General features: G+C 42.2%; 1 protein-coding gene across 1 annotated transcript; it reads right to left on the reverse strand.

The window, feature by feature from the left end:
* Positions 1-6,562: 6,562 nt before the first annotated feature.
* Positions 6,563-10,625, reverse strand: LOC121685629 (protein scribble homolog). The gene is made up of 7 exons (XM_042066241.1): positions 10,383-10,625; positions 9,980-10,201; positions 9,246-9,335; positions 8,828-8,905; positions 7,847-8,197; positions 7,542-7,640; positions 6,563-6,989 (listed from the first exon to the last, which is right to left on the reverse strand). The coding sequence occupies exons 1-7, from the start codon at positions 10,623-10,625 to the stop codon at positions 6,837-6,839; spliced, it is 1,236 nt and encodes a 411-aa protein (XP_041922175.1). The 3' UTR covers positions 6,563-6,836.
* Between the last annotated feature and the right edge of the window lie 3,224 nt (positions 10,626-13,849).

Below are 13,849 nucleotides of genomic sequence, written 5' to 3' on the forward strand. Positions count from 1 at the left end.
TAAATTGATTTGATGAATTGATCAATTGATAAATTGATGAAAATGATTTGACTGATTAAGGTATCTTCTGCGGTAACCTCAATTCAGAAATGATTGTATCTACTTGCTGTTCCATGTCTCTTGATGTGTCTTGGCTGAGATGTATTTTCTCTAAACCTGAGATGTCTTGTTTGCTGCATGGATATAAATGTTTGATGACGTTCGTTATAAATGTGTGCCTGATGTGTTGATTTTAAACAGTACACAAGCGCTCTCTTAAAAAAATAAATAATGCAGCAGGCGCTATCGTGTCTGATCATGTATTACTGCTGGAGGCGTACCTCAGATGTTGTTTAGCTGTGTGTGCACCCATCTCTTTCATTTGAAAGGTACGTTCTGTCCGCAGGTTTACGTCTGCCACAAATATTTAAAACATGCATATGGCATCCCCAGGGGAATGTCTGCAGACAGTGGGGTGAACGTACACATTTATAGATGTGTTGTGTTTCCTAAAAAAGGCACCCAGTGTATAATGAGAATTCCGCTGTTCCAAAATAAACTAGATGTACCGCAGAGCGGTACAAAATATGACCGCCGCCCAGTCCAGCACATTTTTTCCACAAAAATAAATCACGCTGAAAGGCCTATATGATTCTAACTGTCTCACTAAATCGCATTATCAACACTCAATTCTCAGTGGTATCTGCTAGACAACAAGTACCAAAACATGATTAGTTCATAGATTTCACATGTAAAATTCATTTTATACAACCCCACCCCCATCTTGCCTGTTCATAATTCTGAGAAATTCTTGAGTTGTGTGCATGTGTGCGTGTACATGTTTATGTTTATGTGTGTGTGTGTGTGTGTGTGTGCGTGTTGTGTGTTTGCCTGTGTATGTGTGTTTGTGCATGTGCATGCATGCGTACATATGTCTACTGTGTGAGTATGTGTCATACGTATGATTACTGTGAATGTATGTGTGTGCGTGTGTATCTGTTTATGCACATGTGTGCACATGGAATGGGTTAACATGACCCCTGGAGGCAAACATACGGAAAAAATTGGTCATCCTAGGCCCTACGGTTCTCAAGATATTCACAGAAAACTGTGTCTGCCCTACCCTCCTTTCGATGGTTCCATGCTATCCATGTGGGGTCACATGCCCATCAAGTTTCGTGTACCCCGGTCTTTCAGTGTCCCGGGAATCCTTGTTGGTGTACGGTCACTAAATGTACACATAAATTATTTTATTGTAAGGCCCCCCATGAACGAAAGTTCACAAAACTTGGCATGCATTCGGAGGGTGTCATAATGATCCTACACTTTCAATTTTGTGCAGTTTTGACCATGTCAGCCAGAGATATTGTGATGAAAACACCTAATTTTTTGCTTTTTCATTTTTAACTAGGTGGCGCTATACATGAAATAAGTGGTAATGGGATGGGTTGACATGTCCCCTTAAGACCAACATACAAAAAAAAGGTGGACCTCCTAGGCCCTACGGTTCTCGAGATATTCACAGAAAACTGTCTTCGGCCACCTACAGGCCAGTTGGTGTATAGTAACATAAATTAATTTATTGTGTGGCCCCCCATTAACGGAATTCCACGAAACTTGGCGTGCATTCAAAGGATGTCATAATGATCCTACATTTCCAATTTCATGCAGTTTTGACTATGTTAGGTCACAGATACCTGCGATTACAACACCTCATTTTTACTTTTTTGTGTTTAACTAGGTGGCGCTATACATGAAATGAGTGGTTATGGAATGGGTTGACATGGCCCCTTGAGATCAACATACAAAAAAAAATGGTCCTCCTAAACCTTACGGTTCTCGAGATATTCACAAAAAACTGTGTCTGCCCTACCCTCCTTTCGGGGGGTGCAGTCCAGCGGGGGGGCTACAGATCAAAAAGAAAAAACGTCCATGTGTATCCATGTGGGGTTACATGCCCACCAAGTTTCGTCTACCCCGGTCTTTCAGTGTCCCGGGAATCCTTGACGGAAATTTGGACATGCGAAAAAGAAAAAAAAAAAAAAAATCTGACTAAACACACTCTCTCACACACAAACACACACTCATATGTGTGTGTGTGTGTGTGTGTGTTTGTGTGTGTGTGTGTGTGAAAGCTGACTGGTAGACGGGCTGTTGGCTAATCCTTGGTGCGCGTCACATTCTACATTTCCCTCACAGCTGCCCTTGTCCATACACCAACACGCAGCCACCGCCGCTGCCACCACCGCGACCACCACCCCCAGCCGTCCCTGCCCGCCTCTACTTGCCATCACCCCCACCCCTCTAACAGCTCTGCAGCAATACACAGCCCTTGTCAATACCAATGCAACAACCAGCATGAGAGCTCCCTGGGTCCAATTCAGCCGCTACGCCTTAAAGCAACACCAAAGAGTTTTTTGTACCTTAAAATACTGTTTCCAAAATCGTTTCAGTAGTTCATCAACTCATAACAGGGTGAACGGCACATCTGCATTCGCTTCACGACCCTCTATCGGATATAACCGCACTATGCAAGTTTGCCAGATCGGGTAGCGGATCTGTAGTTTGGAATGAGACATAAGAAACTACAAATTTGACTTGCTGCTGATGTCGCAATACATCATACTTTCATAAAATCATGCAACATACTCTACCTTGACTGTGGACATCGTTATGTCCAAAGCCGGTGCTGGATTAACGAATAGCGTGCGTGCGACAAGAGAAAAGTGCTTTGGTGTTGCTTTAATTATTTTCTCATCCACAGAAGCAGCCTCATTGTTTTTATAGCTGCTGTTGCTGGTTGTTGTTGTTCATTCCCGCATGACAAAAGCTGAAGGGCACTATAGGAGTGAAGGTATTATGGTTTACTCTCAGTGGGATCCCCAACATGGTGTCATTTCTTCTTTGTCATTCAATATTTGTTCATTTATTCATATTTACCTTAGTTTCACAAATAAATGACTTATCTGATACTTAAGAGACCAAAGATACCCTCTGAGAATAAGTCAAGGTTGCATTACTGTAAACATCACTAACCTTGCTTTGTCAGTAGAAAGGGGTCTCTCCTTCAGATTGCTATGCTAATTCCAGATTCAGCAGGCACAACAAATGCAAGGCATTCCTGCAAAATGCAAGGTATTCCTTGAATGGTGAAGGGTTTTAGTACGGTACTTGTTTAAAATATTTGCCCTTCCAAATTGGCTCAACATGCCAATAAGAAAGGCATTCTAGCAACTCAGAAAAGCAAACAAACTCTGTGAGAGCAAATATAGCCATCTGTGGCTGTCTATCTTGTGTGAGAGAGAAAGCGAGTGAAGGAGTTCAACTTGAGACCGGAATTGTCAATTTGCCAAATTGCCAATTTGAGGAATCAATAGTGCTCTGTCAATTCTATTTGTGAAGAATAGCCAGCGTCTCAACAGTTACCAAGGTGGACAGTGGCAAGCTTTCGCTGTAGATGAAGTCAAGGTATACTGATGAGCAAGATGGCGATGCACTGTTTTCACACATATGCAACAATACAGCAATGCAACAATACCCATTTGAACAGGGAGCGTACCTACACTGTATGTTCCCCGCTTTGTATGTGACCGGGGAACATAGGACCCCTAACCCTAACCTGAGCAGGGAACATAGGACCCCTAACCCTAACCCGAGCAGGGAACATAGGACCCCTAACCCTAACCCGAGCAGGGAACATAGGACCCCTAACCCTAACCCGAGCAGGGAACATAGGACCCCTAACCCTAACCTGAGCGGGGAACATAGGACCCAGGGAACATAGGGAAGACCCCTTTGAACATACCGGTACATTGTTTGACAAATGTTGGATTATGTTCTGTGTCTGAGAGAGTGTATATGAAAGCGAGAGAGCAAGAAAACATAGAATCTTTTGATTTAGGTGACATATACAGTATTTGCTTAGAACTCATCTGCAAACTCCATACAGTATATCATGTGCATTGCCACAGCCCTGCCACACCAGATCAGATACATGCAATAAGAATGTGTCCCTCCTCAAAGCAACCATGGTTACCTTGCAGTCAGTTAAATTCCCGGCCTTCACCGTTGTGCCCTTGAGCAAGACACTTAACCCCGAGTTGCTCAGGGGACAATGCAACAATGCCCATGTTATATAAATGACATTTGTAAGTCGCTTTGGAAAAAGTGTCTGCTGGATGAATAAATGTAAATGTAAATGTAAATGGAACAGAGCCGACTTTGCAAGCGTAGACCATCTCTTCTCAAGATGTTTTATACTTGTCTGCCTGGTTGCCAATTTCAAAGTGACCTCAGCAGATCTGTCACAGCAAATGGTTGTTAAAAAACACCACATTCTACATTTCTTTGTTTTAAAAAGTAGAACCGCTACTTGTGACAAACACATCCCCGCTGTCTAATTTCAGAGTGGTTGGACACTTCCCACTCAAGTTCTCCATTCCTTTTGTTAACACCTGAAAATAACAGTGTGAATGGCAGCTGAGTTCCTGAAAGCTTTGTAAGAACACAGTGCAGAGGTCCAGGGTCATGGATTCAATAGCCAGGAGGCACATGGTAGTAAGCGTCTCTCCAAAGGGAATAAATGCAAATTTGAAGGGCCATTTGAAATGCGTTCATTCTCTCTAATGCTTACAGATATGAAGAAATAAACTTTCTGTTTCTGAAGGTTATTTTGTAGTTGCCTGAATAAGAATATGTCTATTGAATATGCTTGCATAGCAGCATACAACTTAAAAATGCATAACATAATGCTAATACAACCAACATAACCACGATAGTAATTTTTACTGTAAAATGAATATTATTGGTTACTGGACCAGAATTTGGAGAAATGTTTATTGAAATATTATTTACAGTAAGAATTTCCAGAATATAAACAAAGAAACAACACAAGGCATACAAGGTATTAATTGCTGCACCTTCTGAATGCAGCAGTTACCATTGCACAAACAACAGATTATTTCGGTATAAAAGCTTAACGAGTCTGTACATCTGCTTCCTGATTTTGTATCTGATTGAGTAGTCATCATAATTATGTCTACACTGTGTTAGAAAGGACAGAGAATTGCATGAAGTATGTAGTGTTATTGTACTGTGCATATAGTAATGCATTGCCAAAGCACTGTTTAGTTTCCTTGAAAAATCTTCATCACAGCAATAGCATGTAATGTTTCAAACATATTCTTAATGATGAGTATAACCATTAAAACATTACACAATGGCCAGCTGTTTTATGCTTAATTCAAACATCATTTCATATGCTAGTTTTTGTCTTGACAGAATGTTATATATACAGAGTACAAAACTGTATATTGTATATTCAGTGGTATTGCAAAGCTCCAAAAACATTTCCCCACAGGACTTATTTTATAACTGGTTTGATATACAAACAGCATAAACTCCAACACACAATGATCTTTGATGATTGTAAAACATAGAGCCTTCCTGATGCCTTTGTGGATTTACAGAGCTGTGTTGAAAAGCTGACATAGCACATCACCACTGTCATTTATGATTTAACTCAAGGCAGATCACAGTAACTCGTATAATAAATTATTTAATAATAAAATAACATTTTCCATAATGTGTCTGCTTCAACAGCCCTGGGCATGAGTCACGCTCTACCTCTGATAAAGAACATGAATGATTTATTTTATACTTTATAAGTAGACAAAAGCCCGGAGTCAATTTTATGTCTATTAAAAGTTGTTCAGTTCTACTCCGGTGTGAATTTGGCAAGTGTTCACTGGTCACTGGTACAACTTCAGCATAGTAATGAAACTGGGGGACATTCTTAATGAAGATTTTTGAAAGAGAGTGTGTCTGTGTGACTGTGTGTCCTTGGATTACCAGGCGAATGAAAAGTCTGTAGTGGAGATCCTCTAATGAATATCCTCTAATGAACAATATTGCATGATGGGCTATTACAAGCTTCAAATGTTTCCGATTAACACACTCTCTCTCTCTCTCTTCTATATTCTGCATGCTTTTTGTGTTGTGCTTACATGCTTTTCTGTGAACAACGAAAAGCAAGATACCAACTCATTACGAATGTGAATGATGTCTAGATAGTATGCTGAAGGTTAGCATGCATTTCTTGCAGAGAATGAATATACAGGTTTATGCAAATGCCGTGTGAGCATTTAGAAAATTTGAGCAGCGTTTGAGCAGTTAAGCAGGATGTAATTTGCTTCGGACAAGAGAGGCTTGAACAATCAGTGGTCGTCAGGATCACAGTCTCCTGATATATGCTAATTACATTGTGAGCTATATCGCACAATAACCTCCACAAAATGTATTTGGCCCTATCAAAATGATCCCTTAAACTGCAGCTGGACATTCAGATTACATTCTAAATTAATTGGACAGGGGTGTGTTTGGGCAACATTTGCATTATCATTGCTGCAACTCCTATGTGTACTGGGCAAAATCCTGTGTGTGTATGTGTGTGTGTGAGAGAGAAAAAGAGAGTGTGTGTGTGTGTGTGTAAGAGAGAGAGAGAGTGAGTGTGTGTGTGTTTATGTGTGTGTGTGTGTGTGTGTGTGTCAGCATGGCAATAATGGTTTTAGTGTAGTATTGCTTTTCAAATGGTGGTCTTCTAGAGTTTCAAATAAGTCTTCACATTTATTGCACATGGCTCAGACAGTCACAGATAAACCAAAGAGCAAACAAACCAAAACTGCCTCTAATTATGTTTGCCTCTAATTAGGAAGCATCCCCTACTCCTCCATAAGCAGCATTACATGCATTAAGCCCACATACAAAATGCAGAACAAGTAAGTAAAAAAAAAACACAGCAGCTGGTAGGACACACGTCCCCTGGACAGGAGCACACGACGCACTCGCCACCGACTGACTCAGGGTGGATAGAAGGCGCTGCTCAAACAGTCTGAGGATAGGTGAGAGTCCGGGTCGTCAAAGTCGTCCAAATCCCCCTCATCAGGGCTTGGGGTGAGGGGCTCAACGTCCTCGTCCGAGGTGGACGGATGCGTAAGGATGATCCGGGGTATCTGAAAGGGAGGTCAGTGATTCACAGGCAGTGTGGGTGGTGGTGGGGACCAACAGAGAGGGAGGGAGAGAGAGAAAAAGAGGGAGAGGGAGAGAAATAGAGATTAGGAGATTTATTGTAGGACCAGTCAATCATAGGGTAGAAAAAAGGAAAGGGACAGATGTAGGCAATTCTGCTGGGATGATTTATGGCATAAAACTATATTTTTGTTACCTAAGACATTACAGATTGCCCCTCAAGTGGGCTGTGATATATAACTACTAAGGTACAGCACAGACTGCTTGAATTGTCAAAAGGAAACAACACTGTTTTCTGTTCAGAATTTGTGATTATTTTCTTTGTAGAAAGCCCATGGAGATAGCCAAACAAACACTACAAAACAACAATCATCAAATACGACAGCGTCTACTAAGTATGAAATTGGTGGTTTATAACTAGACGCCTTAAAAGGCCTGTCTTGTCAGGCTGGAATTGAGGTCATCAGAATCATTAAATATGGGTCTCCTCATCCCTTGTGTCAGACGCAGCGTTTGAGAAATGTTACCACACTTACTGTCATGGTGTTTTTCACGACCTGCAGGGCGTTGCTTTTAAGAGAGGCGTCGGCATCCTTCACGACTCGACCACGGGCAGGTTCAGTGTTGAGCCGGTTCTGAAAGAAGACATTTCTTCACCGACACATTGAATACAATACCTTGAGGACACATTGACTACAATACCTTGAGGACACATTGAATACAATACCTTGAATGGAAAAAAGGACTTGAATGATACACACAGACACTTACACAAATGTAGAACACACACACACACACACACACAGGAGCCATCATGAATGGCTTAGAGGAAGCTGCTCACCACTCCGTTTCCATTGCACACCACCACGGCCTCGATCCTCTTGCTCAGACTGTAGTCTGTTGCCGGTGGCTCCACTTTGGGCTGCTTGGGCACATGCCGATTGCTGCCTCCACCTCCACCTCCACTGCTGCCTCCACCTCCACCTCCACCTCCACTGCTGTTCCCAGGGTCGTGCTGTCGGACGATTCTCAGCTCTGTCTCCCTGGCAGCAACAGGGTTCTCTGGCGGGGGACAAGGCTCGTGCGGCAGGGCTCGCGACCTCAGCACTTTCATCTTGATGCAGCTCCCAGCATTCCTCAGGGTGCTGACCGCCTCGTGGTGGGTGACCTCCTGCATGTCCAGACCGTTGACCTGCCGGCACAAGGGCCACATGATTCTCTCACAGTAGCACTAAGAGCTGCTCAAACCCGGCTAGGGAAAAGGAGCGTGAGATTGAACTACCAAGTTCCATGTTGGAAAACGACCCCACTGACCCCCAGACACACTAATCAAGAGTAAGAGGGAGAGTAGGGAAGTATAAATATCAGAAGGTCAAATGAGCATGAACTAAACTACTTCAGAAAAAGTTAACTTTTGTGTGCTGCAACATACTGATATTCAACAAAGCTGAGAGGAATAAACAACCACAACTTTTGTTTTGGTTTGTAAACTGTTGATGTCAGATTGTAGAGCTAGAGTAGAGTAGAGCTAGAGGTTGATTATGGTTTTGTCCCACAATGCCCTCCACTGGCCAGAAGGAGACTAACAACACAGTGGAAAACAGAAACTATTGCCATGCTGATTTAAAAGTTTTCAAATGAGATTGACATTAAAGCAGGTCAAATTAAAATTATTTACAAAAGCGACTGTCTTTTCTTGTGAATGCTATCCATGTAATGCCTGCACTGCTATGTAAGCCTCAAGCTTTAAGGCATGGGAATGAGCATCTTTGATGTTAAAAAATGCTGTCAGAAGCATCTCAGAACTCTGTCTACCACCCACCTCCAGCACTCGGTCTCCTACGTGGACCCCGGCCCTCTCAGCAGGACCCCCTTTCGACACTCTTGAGATGAAGATGCCCTGAACGTAAACAAACAGATAACCCAACAAAATGGAAAAAATTGAAAAATAAACCCACTCTTGAAAGAGGTATGATGTTGAGAAATGGTTCATTTTGCCAAGCCCTTTTTAAAGGAGCAGGGAAATTCAAATTCTCAGACCCAGCCAGAGCACCGGGCCTTGCTAATTCACTTGGCGAGCTGTCATCTTCTGAATTAGACTGCATGTGGTGCTTTATCGGTGCGGCTTCAGCTCGAATGCTAATGTCGGTGTAATGAGTTGGACAGTCGTCCTCTTGAGGGCAGAGCAGAGCTCTACGTGTGTGCAGGGCAAGCAGAACGGCGGAGGCGATATGACTGACCTCATCTTGCTCCTTGTACGGCAGGGAGCCCTTTCCTCCGGCAATGCTGATGCCCAGGCTTCCGCGCTGCCCGCTTACTTTGATCTGCAGCTGGAGGGAGAGTGGACACACACAGGGTGATTGGTTTGCAAACCCCAAGACGTGCCAAAGAGGCACGAACAACGTGTGCTCAGACAAGACATAACATGAACCATTGTGAACTTTGAACTGAACTTTGAACCAACGGAAACCACATTTGATACGTGTTTGTCTCCTTGGTGGATCTCTTAATAGCTCCACTTAGCACCCTACTGTGAGGGAGCTTCTGTGAATGCTTAGTGAGCTGGTATCAAATCACTTTCAGCTTTGAAGCCCTGCACTATAACAAAAGAGCCTGCTACCTTTACCTTTCCCCTTTTGTCCAGAGCCCTTTTCATTTCTAAAATTATAGATAGATGATTGCTTGCACAGACCTTTCCTTAGGGGGTCAAGGTGGCTTAAAGAGATATCTCTGTCCCTATCTGACATATTCAAAAAAAAAAAATGATTCAAGATTTATATATATTTAATGGAAGGCTTCTGTCACAATTTCTGCTAAGCCCTGGTAGTGGTATCAGTGGACCCCATCCTTCAGCACCCTAGACCTAGAGGCCCCTGAGGTATTTTCAGGGTCTGGGGGCCTGTGAGCAAGGGATCTAACTCCTCTCTTTCCTGACTGAAAGCAGTAAAAAAAAAAAAGACATTCCGCCCCTTACTCTTAATGGCACTTGGGAGATGAATGATTTGTTGAACACAGTCTTTTCAGGCACAAGGGCGCTGCCCTCAGGGGGCTCTGGGGCCACGTCTCCGTGGTGACAGAGGGCTGACATCATGGCCCGGCACCTCGGGAGCTTCCTGCTGTCCTGGTGGAGCTCGCCCCGGTGATGTCTGAGGCCCCGGCCAGATGCTTTGGCCTCGGAGAAGTGACCAGTGATGTTCTAGAATGTGGTGGACAAGAGAGAGTTAGTTTTGACAGTGCCTATGGATTTTTCTAGGTATACGTAATAGAGTTAGACAACCAAGCCCTGGCTGCCTCATTATCAACATAATGTAAAGAGAATGAACTGCCTACTAGCCAGTGACAAAACTGTCACTGTCTTCTACAGAGAGTAACCTTACTTCATCAGTGCCGGACTCTGCCGGGTCTTTGTCGGGGTTGGAGTTGCGTCCCCTGATGCCGTCACTGACGCTGTTGTGGTTGAGGGCGAGGGCGCTTTGCTGAGGCTCTTTGCCCGTCACCCAGCGCAGGCTGGGGAGCGTCCAGGTGTGGCTGACGATGCTGCTGCTACTGCTGCCGCTGCTACCGTTCCCGCTGCTCACAGCGGTCTTAGCGGCTCTGGCCCCCTGTGAGGCAGAACACATTACATTACATCGGGTCGCGGGGTGAAATTAACAACTCCAGTCAAGCATGGGAGAACCACCTTTCATGGATGAGCCATATTTGGGCCAAATCGGTTTCATGATGCGAGCGAGTGTGTCTAGTCTACCTGATAGGAGGAAGCTGCTATAGGCTACTGAAATAGTGCGGCTGCGCTGCAGTTCGAAATTGCAGTAGGCCTATGACATTTTACATGAGTTATGGAGCTGCATGATGACGCTATTGGCAACCAATATCAGTCTGAAGGTATTAGCCTAAATGATAACAAATTGTGACTCCACAATAAAATTCAACGGATTGGAAAATATTAAAGCGCGCCCATTAGGAAATAGTTTTAGTAGCCTAGAGTTTTAGATACTGACCCTTGCCTTTACATTCTAAAGTAGGCTAAACAATTAGGGCTATCGTTCCTAGATACAAGACAGTGCAGTTAGTTGACTAAATGGATCAGTGTAGTCATTCATCTAGCAAAATGCATGTGCACTTTATGGAAGATATGTTCTTCTATTGTCAGGTAATAACCTGGACCAACAGTGAGCAGTAGAAATTCCACATGGTCAGCCACATTGTTTGCTTGTCAACTTCATGTGCAGGAATAATTATTTCTATTCACTTCCATCTGTATTGTCTCCTTTTAATTTCTCAAATCAAACACTATAGAATAGACACTCAAAGCAACAAAAAAAAATCGTAGGCTACATTAAAAAGTAGGCTACATGCCTGTAAATGTCAAATCATAATAGGCTACAGATTATTACAAAAATAGATTGTTTAAAATAGGCTGGCCAGTTTGGGGACTGATGAAATTCCTGGAGTTTATAGCCTACATTACCTCCGTGTAGTCTACGTGATACGCAGGACTACACAGTATATACTGTACTTAAACTTACCATATCAGTATAAATAAAGGGTACATTTAAACATTTGCGGTTGATCACCGTATATCCACTACAGCTAACTACTACACCACAGTATATCCACTACAGCTAACTAGACAAGGCTACACTGCCTCCCTCTTACAGGCACTTGTGACCTTGTGGGCCTATGAAATCATTGTCCTTTCACCAAAAATGGCTGGCAGTATGTGGTGGATATAAGGGTAGCCTACAAAATCCCTTAGACTACAGAAAATAACTGCATTACTTCAAGTGTCAAAACTACAGTTTTGGAGGAAGTATTTGCAGTTCTTATGCAGGAAATGCAATATTTTGGACATGAAAAACTGCATTGCACTATAGCCTAGGCCTACTGTATTTTACTGCAGACATACAAAATTTTTGACATATTATTGGAGATTTTGGAAATATTATTGCGGTATAACTGCATTGTACTGTAAAAAAATTGCAGTTATATTTTGTAAAAACGCAAAAAGACCTAAGCTTTGTGTTCTTTAGATATCCACTGAAGTTAGCATGTAGCCTAAATCGGCTAGCACTGAGTCGGCTCTCTTGTAATACCACATTTTACCATGTGTGGCCACTGTATATCAATATACAATGCAAGCCATGGAAGAGTGTTGTGTGGCTCTGTAGGCCTACATAGCTCCTCTAACACCAATATAGAACTAAGATTACAAAAATGTAAGTAGTGTGGGAACTAATTAAGAACTAATACCAAGAGAAGATAAGAGACTAGAATAGATCTGTAGTGTATATTCTATAATATTCTCTATATCTAACCTCTATACTGGTTCCTAGTCTTAGTACTTCTATAGTATGTCTCAAAATACTACAGGATTCCTGTAGTTCTTTTTCGTTAGGGAAGGGTGAGGGTCCCGTGGTTTGTTTCCTGAGAATACCTCACATGTAGTGGGGTATGTAGTCCTACAAAACATCAGATCATGAGTTGTTAATATGTCAAGTTGTTTCATGACCAAATTGACCCATTCAGTCAGCCATTACCCACCTACGGTCTTTTGACAAGTCATATTTTCAGTTAAGTATGTAGCATTTGACTTACCTTCTCAAGAAACCATACCTAAAAAGGTTTCATTAAAAAACTGGAGAGCACAATTCAAAATTGCATCCACTCTCCTGAACATGCCTTTGAGCTCATTCTAAATCTGCTTTGGAAAATGAGAGCATTTAACTGCAGTGACATTTTGGGAAAAGCTAAAGGTAACTGAAAAGTTAAACATGACTATGACATTTTACCTTGACATTTCAAAGGTGTATTTCAGGTATTCCTGTTCTTGACAACATATTTAACTGTGGTCCCCTAATTCCTTTTAAATGTTTCAGAGACTAATCAGAAGAAAGTACACATCAGGCACTCGAAGACATTCTGGAATAATCCATAGGAGAGAAGACCTTTAAGAAAAAGACCTTCAGGGACACAACCACCGGCACTCCCAAGCGCAAGAGTGCTACATAGAAGATTAGGCCACCAATTTGTGAGACTAGTCGATAAAAGTCTACTCATTCTCTCTGTGAGCATGATTTGGCTTTTCAAATGTAGGGCGGTACAGCACATAAAAACAATATTTCCAAATTGCCTACAGCCTTGCGCATACATCAGTACGATCTGAATGAATTGTCTGAATTTTAAAAGTCTGCATAGTTTACAAGGCACTAAAATGCTAAATAATGTAATATACTGTGCATGTACTAGTGTGCATATAATGTGTGTAGTCTGAATCCCTGAATCCATTTGAAGTGACTTTCTGGAAAATCCACAGACATATATTCAATACTTGAGGCAAAAAGTCCTTATCTGGTCACAAAATATTTGTACAAATATTATTTGAATCAATAATAAAAAAAATAACTGACCGTGATTGGTCATCAGATACAAAACACTTAGCATGCCTATGTGCATAAATCACAATTCTTGTATCAATCTGCATATTTTCTTTCTACACTATAAAATACAAGAATCACTTTGTAAATGCTTGGAAATGCAAAAAGGATAGATTATGCACATTTGTGACATGAAACATTAAAGTTTCATTTAACATTAACCTCTCACCACCCACCCACCCACATAGTACATACATTATTTCACAACACGTTTGACATGGAGCATTTCACACACGAGACAACACAGAGGTCAACAGAAAAGGTCTGAAAAGCATGCAAGGTCACAGCACAACACTAAAGCTGCAATGCTGAATTGGACGTTCCAGATTGTTCCAGGAGGTCGTCTGATGGCCTTTCAACTCATCAGACACTTCAGACGTAACCAAGTAATGCCAGCGGAATGCTATTCA

This window comes from Alosa sapidissima, chromosome 16 (genome assembly GCF_018492685.1).
Source record: "Alosa sapidissima isolate fAloSap1 chromosome 16, fAloSap1.pri, whole genome shotgun sequence".
Lineage (NCBI taxonomy): Eukaryota > Metazoa > Chordata > Actinopteri > Clupeiformes > Clupeidae > Alosa > Alosa sapidissima.

Excerpts from the sequence above, each read along its gene's own strand:
- LOC121685629 (XM_042066241.1), bottom strand. The coding sequence starts at position 10,625 with ATGTGTTCTGCCTCACAGGGGGCCAGAGCCGCTAAGACCGCTGTGAGC. Across the intron at positions 9,336-9,979 it reads TCTCCCAAGTGCCATTAAGA|CTGCAGATCAAAGTAAGCGG; the intron begins GTAAGGGGCGGA and ends CTCTCCCTCCAG. Across the intron at positions 8,906-9,245 it reads CGTACAAGGAGCAAGATGAG|GGCATCTTCATCTCAAGAGT; the intron begins GTCAGTCATATC and ends GTTTACGTTCAG.